General features: G+C 48.1%; 1 protein-coding gene across 2 annotated transcripts in view; it reads left to right on the top strand.

The window, feature by feature from the left end:
- The first annotated feature begins 3,396 nt into the window (after positions 1-3,396).
- SPTLC1 (serine palmitoyltransferase long chain base subunit 1) overlaps positions 3,397-9,840 on the top strand; it is a 53,612-nt gene continuing 47,168 nt past the window's right edge. For both annotated transcript variants that reach the window (XM_007087825.3, XM_042963884.1), the window contains exons 1-3: positions 3,397-3,501; positions 6,089-6,196; positions 7,891-7,985. In XM_007087825.3, coding sequence (XP_007087887.1) covers positions 3,445-3,501; positions 6,089-6,196; positions 7,891-7,985 — 260 coding nt within the window. In that variant the 5' untranslated portion in view covers positions 3,397-3,444. The remainder of the gene's footprint in view (positions 3,502-6,088; positions 6,197-7,890; positions 7,986-9,840) is intronic.

Genomic DNA, 9,840 nt, shown 5'->3' with positions numbered 1-9,840 from the left:
CCGTCAGCACAGAGCCTGACGCGGGGCTTGAACGCATGAACCGCGAGATCGTAACCTGAGCCAAAGTTGGACACTTAACCAACTGAGCCACCCAGGCGCCCCAAGAGTAGCTTTCCTGTTGGGTAAGTGTGCTCAAGAGAGAGGGCCAGGGATGAGGCCGGACAACCTTTTGCTGAAGAGGTAAGAAGGGGACTCACGGATCCACTCAATCATCTCAGCAGAGCCAGGAACAGACGTGGGGTTTGCCAGAAGGATCTGTGGGGGACCCTCTTGCCTACTGGCATGAATCCTCATGACAGACCTGGGAGACCCACAAAGTTTTTGAGAACGTGTCAGCGGGGCACTGCAAACTTGGCCTGAGGGACAGAGACGGGACAAAGTAAAAGAGGGCTGTCAGATTTCCAGAATTCTGTAACCAGAAAGTGGGCTGATCGAGCCACTCAGTTCTATGCTGCCTTTTCAGAGAAAGCAAGAATGACTCTGGGGGCAGAGCCGTGAAGCTGGAGGTAGGAGGGGTGGGAGCAGAGGCTCAGCGAGCTGCCGGGGCACAGAGGCCGGAGCTGTGGGCCCAGACAGTGCAGCTTCAAGCCACGGAGACCGTTCTCAGACCTTGAAACCAAATGTAACTGGTTCTGCTGCAGCATTCTTAACCTGCTTGGGACTGGTGACCTCTTTGCTCCTTCCATTTTCTCCCTTTTGGAATGGGAATACCTATCCCACACCTGTCTCACCATTGCATTTTGTACGTGATCTTCGAGTTTCATTGGCCAATACATCGAGAAGAACTTTGTCCCTGGATGCATTGGGCCGGCACTCACCCATCTCTGATTCTGATGATTAAGATGATGATATTTGGGACTTTCTGAGCTCGTGATATGTAAATGTGAGTTAAGGTTTTGAAACCGTTGGATGGGGTGAATGTATTTTGCATGTGGGACAGACGTGAATTGGGTGGCCAGAGGTTAGACTATAGTGGGTTGAGTGGTGCCCCCTTTCCCCGAAAAAGACATGTCCACATCCTAAATCCCAGGACCTGTGAGTATGGCCTTATTTAGAAAAAGTTTTCCTTGCAGATGTGACTACGTTAAGGCCCTTGAGATGAGATCATCGTGGGTCATCACGGTTGGTCCTTAGTCCAATGACAGATGTCTGTTACCAGGCACATGGAGGACAGACAGAGAAGAGAAGGCCATGCGAAGACAGAGGCAGATTGTGGTTATGCAGCCATGAGCTAAGGGAGAGCCACAGAAGCCGGATGAGACGGGGAAGGATTCTTCCTGTTGTAACAGCTAACTCCCACATAACAAACACTCCCAAAACAGCGGCTTGCAACCAAGGGGTGGGAGAAGTTCGGGGCTCCTCGGCCGTCTCTTTCTATCTCTATGTGGTCCCCACGTGATCTCTCTACATGCCAGCTGAATCCTACTGTGGAAGCCACCACAAAGATCTGTCCAGCCTCAAGGGAGGAATCGTAGACTCTCCCTCTTGATGGGTGTATCCAAGAATTTGCAGATGGCACTACCAACTCAATCCAGCAGAGACGGTGAAGTCGACCGCTCAGCGCTCAGCATTACCTTGCTACGGGGGACAAGGAAGCTGCAACGTGTACATCCCAGCCACCGCGAATCATCTACCCAGTTAAGGGCTGGCTGCCTGGGAAAATCTATGTGCCCGGATCCTTCCAGTTTTCCATGAGAGCAGGAAACAGGAGGACCTCCACACGTCAGCAGGGTTTCGGTAGCCTGAGGGTGCAGGTGCTGGCTGTTGGGAATAAAAGCCCCTGCGGAGGCAGCGGGCACGTGTACAGTACTGGGTCCCAGGGGATGTTGGCAGAGCACCTCCATCATCAGGCACGTAGTGCCCATTCCACGTGGAAATGTAGTGCACGGGGCTGGTGCCAGCTCACGGTATTGGGGAGAGTCAGGATTACTCAAATAAGTGGCCTTGGGGAAATCTGCTATTCCTTTAGGAAAGAAGAATTACAAGACCCGTACCTCTTGTCATACAAAAATACAATTTTCAGAGGAATCAAAGAGCTAACTGCCAACAACAAACGGATGCAAGCATGGGAGGAAAGCATAGGTGTGGTGGAGATGGCCCTTCTAAGCGAGATCCAAATCCAGAGGCAATAAAGGAACAGACTGCCACATTACATAAAACCTAAAATGTAGCTATGACAGAGGACAACAAACAGCTGGAAAGAAGTGGGGCAAAAATGTCACATATGTAAGAGGAAGATAGAAGATGCTCAGAATGTAGAAAGAGCTCTTGTAAATCCGTAAGAACCTGAAAGATACCCTATAAAAAAAAGTGGGCAAAGAATATGAATTGGTGACTGAGAGGCTACAAACGTCAATAAAAAGTTGTTCAACCTCATGAATAACCAGAAGCATAAACAATAAAACTCAGTGAGGTACCATTTTATCTCCATTAAATGGGCAAAAGTTTTAAAAAGATTGATTATAGCCATCATGAGCTAGAGTGTGACTACACTTGCAAACAGTTTAAATTGGTTGAGCCATCCTGGACAACAGCTTGGTGGTAGTCACCAGAGTTAATACTGTTGCGCACTCTAAAATTCCACTTTGAGAAAGCGCTTCAGGAATATTCCCACAGAAACAGGAAGATGTAGACTGCAGCATTGTTGGTAAGAGAGGGAAAAGTGGAAAACAACCTAAGTGCTTACCAACAGGAAAATATTTAAATAAAATGGAACAAGAAATATGTATATACAACACGTTATGCCAAGAGATAGTCTTCTTCATTAACAATATAAGATGTATAGACACATGGAAAAAACATTACAAGAAAAAAAGAAGAGAAAAAAAGCAAAAGCAAGCTGTAGATCAATATTGTCCCCAGGGTCCCAGTGACATTTAAGAAATCCAAACCGAGTAAGTATACGCACACCATGTTTGCAGGTGCCTACGAAGGTTCTAGATTTCACACCAAACTGCTGTAGGGCTTAATACACGCCAAGCGTTTCGTCTATGCAGGACACATGGTAAGGGCTGTGTTAGAGGTGGCCATTTGCATTTATATTTCTGTAAATATATAATAATGCATTCCTGGGTTACTTGTGTAATTTATAAGAGGACTTCTGTGATTGCCTAACACTGCCTGCCCAGGGCAAGGCCATTTATTATTAATCCCTCCCTCCAGAGAGCCCCGGCACGAGGTGTGCCACCTCACAGCCACAGGAGAACACCTGTCACAAAAGCCATCCCGCTGGTCCCACCCGTCTAGGCCGCCAGGCGAGACCCCAAGGTCTCCACCCACCGCCTTAAGCCCCGACCTCTCGCTTTCCTGCAGTGCGCAAGCGCCAGGAGGCGAGCCCAGCGCTCGCCAGCCCCGCCCCCAGGAGCGAAACGTCACCGAGCTGCGCCGCGCTCTGTTTGACGTACCTGAGACCCGCCTTCCGGAAGGAGGCCCCAGCGGCTGACTATGGCGACCGCCGCGGAGCAGTGGGTACTGGTGGAGATGGTCCAGGCGCTCTACGAGGTGAGCTTGGCGGCCCGAGCGGCCCAGGACCACACCCGGCCCTGGAGGGGTGGGACGGCCCCTGTGGGTTTGTGGTCTGAGTCCCGGGCAGGGTTGGCTGGGTCACGCCCGGACCTTCGTCGTCCCTCGCTGGAGAGGCTCGCGGGGGAGGCACGGGCGGGAGCGGGAACCGAGGGTCTCCGTCCGGGCACGGGAAAGGAACAGGTGGGAGGGGGCGCAGGAGCGAGGCTGGTCCTCAGAAACCAGAGTTGGGACTGATGGTGAAACAGGGTGGTGAAAATGGAGTGGAAGATCTCAGCCTGGGAAGGTCCTAGGGGTTTCAAGTCCTCGAGACTGTGGATCAGGTAAGAGGGGAACGAATCGCAGTAGAAAGGAGTTCGTTTTTGTTGGGGCGAGGGTTTAGGAAAGCCGAATGATTTAGGAATGAGGAATATGAAATAGTTTGTCATTCTTCCACAGGCGTCTCGTTTTCTGTCTTGTAAAGATAGAACACTTTTTAGAGATTTTTAAAGGCGGAACAATTACGAGTGCTTTCAAAGGCTGTCTGTTTCACGTGTGTCAGGTGACAGCTATGATAGCAGAACTTAAGTCTTAGAGAATGTTCATTCACTTGACATGTGTTTACGGAGCTTCGATACCCCTGTCCGGTAGAACTTTCTGCATGTCGTGTATCTGAGCTATTCAGTGTAGCAGCCACTAACCACAGGTGGCAGTTAGGCATTTGGAATGTGCCTAGTGCAAGTGAGGAACTAAGTATTTCATTTCATTTCATTTAGATGTATATTTACATAGTTACGTGGTGACTAGAGGCCAAGGTATTGGGACGGCACACATCTAGACACTAGGGATAGTACAGTGAACAAACATGCAAAAATGCCTGTGCTTATAGAGCTCGTATTTGTTTAAAGCAAATACCAATTTTCTTTTGATGGTTTGTTAAAAACTTAACATAGCTGCCTACTGCCAGGGGAGACCATGGTGTCTTCCCCTGAAGAACTTACCAGGGCTTCCTGAAAAACAGTTGACAGAACAGGTGTGGCGTAAGTGATGGCTAATACTAAGCTAATTACGGTAACTAAGAGAAGAGCCACTGAAATTGAATTTTTTAAAAAATGAATAATTTTCTGTTGTATGTTGTTGCTTGTTTTTTGAAGGGTGCGTAACTGACCAAGACTCAGGTGTCCTCTTGGATGTAACATTTCCAGGAAAAGAAGCTGCATTTGTGATTTTGATTAATTCACTAGACAATTGGTATCTCAGTTTTTCTTAGGATGGTTTCTTTCTGGAGTGGGATGCTTCGTGATTTAGGCAGATGTTTGCCTACTGGAATATAATTATTGAGAAAAGCAAAAGAAAGAAGTAATCGTGTATGTAACCTTTGTACGTAGTCAGAAAGACATTTGCACATTGACTTAGAAGTTCATCTCTGAATTTGCAGTTTTCCTGTTTCCATATTCTGAATTTTTTTAAACTATGGTAAATCATCTTCACTTCCTTTCTGTCTGATGTTTCAAAATAGTTTGTATTTACATTTCTGACTGTCTCTTTTAAGTGGTTTTTCCAATGACGGCCTGTTGGAGTAGATCACTCTGTAACTGACTGAGGTTTAGTTGCTATCTGGAGTCTTCCACATGTACTTACCGTGTCCAGTTGTGCAAAACACAAAAGTCAGCTGTACATCTTGGAAATGTGCGCTTAAAGACGTGGCATGGATGATTTCAGTAAGGTGTCTGTGTGCCTATTGACACGAAACACACTGCATACTTGTGGGGAACTACTGCAGAAAAAAGACCTGACGTTCCTTTAGTCATTTATACAGTCTTGTTTTTGTTTGTTTTTTTCCCCAGCCATGTTCCCAGAAGGATTTAAGGAGGCTTATTAGAGGCTTATCAGATAGAATAGAGTGAGATGTGCAGAACTCTTAAGAATTGTGGAAACTGATTTCCACGTAACTCTTTTAACTGACCTGGGGTAGACGAGGGTGGTAGCAGGCGGGTGAAGCTATGAAGCGTTCATTACTGTCCTTTCCCACCAATAGGAAGGTACATCGTCTGACGGATCTGATAGTTGATATTGTTTGACCTGTTGGGATTCTGCATAAACTTTTATTTTAAAAAGTAAATTCCTTTCCTACAGAGGTTTTAAAGCTGCACTATTAAAAATTTATCACGTGAAGGAGAAATTACCAACTGTTAGAAGTGGGGATGGGGTGCCTGGGTGGCTCAGTCGGTTGAGCGTCTGACTTCGGCTCAGGTCATGATCTCATAGTTTGTGGGTTCGAGCCCCGCGTCCGGCTCTGTGCTGACAGCTCAGAGCCTGGAGCCTGCTTCAGATTCTGTGTTTCCTTCTCTCTCTGCCCCTCCCCCACTCACACTCTCTCTCGGTCTTAAAAAATAAAATAAAAGATTAAAAAAAAAGAAAGAAATGGGGAAAGGAATGAGTGGAAATGAAAAGAGTTTGAAAATAACTCTTAAGAAATAATAGGTTAAAGGTCATGGGAGGCGATACATACAGGTGCATTACATTTTATGTGCAGATTTTGGAAGGGTTCACTTCATTTCTTTTTTGGTTTTTGACTCACTCTTAGGCTCCTGCTTACCATCTTATTTTGGAAGGAATTCTAATTCTCTGGATAATCAGACTTCTCTTCTCTAAAACTTACAAGTTGCAAGAACGATCTGATCTTACAGTCAAGGTAAGAAATTAAATTTCTTTTATTATTCACTGTATGATTACAGTGGCTACATCTTTCCAAAAAGTACTTGTGGCGACTGAACTAGGTATGTTAAAATGTTTTCTGTTATGTAAGCGAATCAAAGACAGTGAAACCTCAGGGTACGAAAATACAGGGGAGCCAGTAATAAAGTCGACACCGAGAGGAATACCACGTCAGAGACCTCTGCACGTGGCTAGAGGCCAGCAGCAGTCTTAGGAATAGATGGTGGAAGGGAAGCTTCTGGATTTCGATTGTCGATGCGCAGGATTACATGAGTTGCTCAGGAAAACCACCATGGCTTCTGAAACCCGAATGAAAGTTTTCCCTGTGTTCTTCCTAAAGGAAATTCGGGGTTGAAAAGAATCTTCCCACCTCCCTACCCCAAACCCAGTTTTGATGCCTTCTCTGGTACGGGGCCCAGCCCAAGGCCTACCTGGGTGAACCTTAGGAAACAGAAGCGTCTAGAGGCCACGAGGAGTTCCGTGCGCCGGAGGGATGAGGGCGCTTGTGAACAGGAAGTGCATCCTGGTCACTCGGTAGGAGCACTCAGGAACTGTGCCCCAGTGCAAGAGGGAAGAGCGGTTGTGACTGTGGTGTGGTCTCTGTCGCTCCGACTGTTTCCCCGCCCGGCCCCTGTAGCACCGTGCCCGAATGCTTATAAAAAGCCCAACAGCTTGGGCTCACCCGGCAGCGCTGAGTACAGCACGGAGACCGAGCCGTCCCAGGAACAAGTGCTGGGGAACAGAATGAACGCAGCGGCGTGGCCTTCGCTTCCCCGGTTGCACTCCCTGGCTGCGGTCGTCCTGGTCGTTAATATTAATCGTGGGGGAGGTGTCAGGCCGTGTCCCCCCGGGGACGTGCAGCAGATGGTCCCGGGGCCATCGGAACGTTTTGTTCTGAGGGCAAAAACGTTTTGGAGGCCTGACTAAAGCAGAGTAGGAGAGATCTCATTGCGTGATTTTGCATAACCTTTTCTAGGCCAATGGGTCTTTGAACCTGTGTTTGGAGACGTATGCTAACCTTGACCGGAGATGCCCGCCCTCCCCCGCTCTTGTCCTGACTACCTGTGGGATTAGCATGCCAGGGAACGCTCTGGACAGCATTGCAGGAAGACTGGGCCATCCAGGGCAGAGGTCCTTGGCGTTTCAGAACTCCTCGGGAGTGATCGGGTGGCCGTGCAGCTGGTTTCTAGCTCGGCTTTTTAAGGGGTGGATCATTCCCAGTCTTTTGAGTTTTCATTTCTACACATGGCAGTCCACGCACATAGACATTTTTTTAAAGAACGACCAACCGTGATTTTAGGGCGGTCCTCTGAAAGCCAAACTCAGCAAGATCCGGTAACCGTGGCCATCTTCCCCTGAAAGCCAGGGAAGAACACAAACTGTGACCATGGCAGTGGTGCTTGTAAAGCTTCCCTTCTGGCATCACAGACGCAGTGCCCGGGTCTGGGCTCTGTAGACCTGCAGTCTCTCGCACACGAGGGGATCGCTGGCCGCTTCTAACACCCGTCTCCACGGCCGCAGGTGGCCTCGGGGCTGCCGCTCTCTGCCGCGCGGTCGTCGGCAGAAGCAGATGAGGACTTTATTGGTTGATTTGTAGCAGAAATCTGGGGACAGAACGGTCGCCGTCCCGTGACTAGACCCTGCTGTATTTTAACTCCTTTCCTCCCGTAGGAAAAGGAGGAGCTGATTGAAGAGTGGCAGCCGGAACCTCTTGTCCCTCCCGTCTCCGGAGACCATCCTGCTCTCAACTACAACGTCGTTTCAGGGTAAGTTGGTTCACTCCTCCACGGACTTGCACTTGGTCTCCCGTGGGTATACTCGCCAAAGCACACACTGGTTTGTGTAGTGTTTCTTTTTTAACAGAAATAAAACATTCAGAAATTTCCGGAGATCGGAAACGCTCTGCTTTAGATCCCAGTATATAACTCTGTTCTAAGGACGGTGTGGCCGTTGTGTATAGTCTCCGATTTGGGCATTGCAGTTCGTCCTTTCTTCTGTTAAAAAAAAAAAAAAAAAAAAAAGCTTTTTTGGGAACAATACATGCTCACAATAATACGTCCAATAGCGAGACACCCTTAAAATGAAAAGCAGCGCTCCTGCTTTCCTCACCGTGGTCGTTTCTGAGTCTAGATCTGCGTGGGTACCTTCGTGAGCGGGTGTTAGCGGCGTGCGCTCACTGCCGTTGACTCGTCAGCTGCGGGTGACGCTGACTCCCAGTCCCAGCTCTGACCCTTGAGCCTGTTTGCGCCGCCTCCCTCCCCGCTTCCAGGGTCTTTTCCAGCTTTGACTCGGCTTCCCCTGTTGCGTATCTTTCTTGCCGTATCTGCTTTCTTCAGCTCAGAAGTGTTTTAAGTTTACGGAAAATACCTGACACAAGCGTACCCACCGCCCAGAATCAATAGGCGTGAACATTTTGCTGTCTTCGAATCCACCTTAAAAAAGAAAGAAAACGTATCAGTTACTGCGAAAGAACCCCTTCCCATCTACCACTTTCTCGTAGCTCCCACACAGGATAACCGTTACCTTGAAGTTGGTGGATGCCTCTCCTTTGCTTATCTTTGTACTTTTGACACGTCTGCCTGACGCCAGGAGATGATTCAGTACTTTGTCTATAAAACTGTGATGCAGGCTGTCTCCTGAGTGTGTATCCTTCCACTTCTGGTCTGATCTTAGGGAGTCTTGTATTCTTCACGTCGTGGTTTCTTTGGTCCTACAGAATTTTTACGTGTTCTCGCCTCGCACTTACTGGTCGTTAATGCTGTGGTGGAGTCCTTCCCCCACCCCAGAGGCCGAATTCGCCTGTTTCTGTATGGTGGTCAGCTATCCCAGCATTCCTAAGTTGAATTGTCCACTTTCTGCCGCTGAGTAGAGATTTCCCTTCTTTTGTGTCCACGTCCTTCTAACAGGTCTGATTCTGGCTTTATTTCTATTCTTTTGGTATATTTGTCTCTCCTTCTGCCAGAACTCCATATAAATAGCACAGCTTAAGAATAGGCTCTGGGACACCTGGGAGGCTCGGTTGGTTGAGCGTCTGACTCTTGATCTCAGCTCAGGTCCTGATCTCCTGGTTAGCGGGATCGAACCCCGCATCAGGCTCTGCACTGACAGTGTGGGGCCTGCTTGGCATTCTGTCTCTTCCTCTCTCTGCTCCTCCCCTGCTCGTGTTTGTGCATGCACTCTCTCTCTCTCTTTCTCTCAAAATACACATTGTAAAAAAGAACAGGCCTTGACTAGAGTGAGTCCTGCACCTCCTTGTTCTTCAGAATTGCTTGGACTGCTCACAACTGTCTCCTTCGGTGTGAGTGTCAGTGTGACTGATCACATTTGACCAAAAACGGAGCTTGGGTTTGCGGCCAGGCAGTGCACCGATTTGGATTAATTGGAATCTTGCTGATAATGAATCTTGTCACCACGTGCCCGGGGTGTCACTCGTATACTTAGGTCTCTTATGTCCTGCGGTAAAGTTACACAGCTTTCTTCATAAAGACTACTAATCTTTTTTTTTTTTTTCTACTTTTTATTTTGAAATAAGAGATTCACATGCGGTTGTGAGAAATAACCCAGGGACATCCCGCGTGTACCCTTCATCGGTTTCCACCCATGGTAACGCCTGCTTAACAA

The sequence above is a fragment of the Panthera tigris genome, chromosome D4 (assembly GCF_018350195.1).
Source record: "Panthera tigris isolate Pti1 chromosome D4, P.tigris_Pti1_mat1.1, whole genome shotgun sequence".
Taxonomy (NCBI): Eukaryota; Metazoa; Chordata; class Mammalia; order Carnivora; family Felidae; genus Panthera; species Panthera tigris.
Note: the sequence above shows the minus strand (reverse complement) of the source record. Positions and strands in the feature narration are given on the sequence as shown.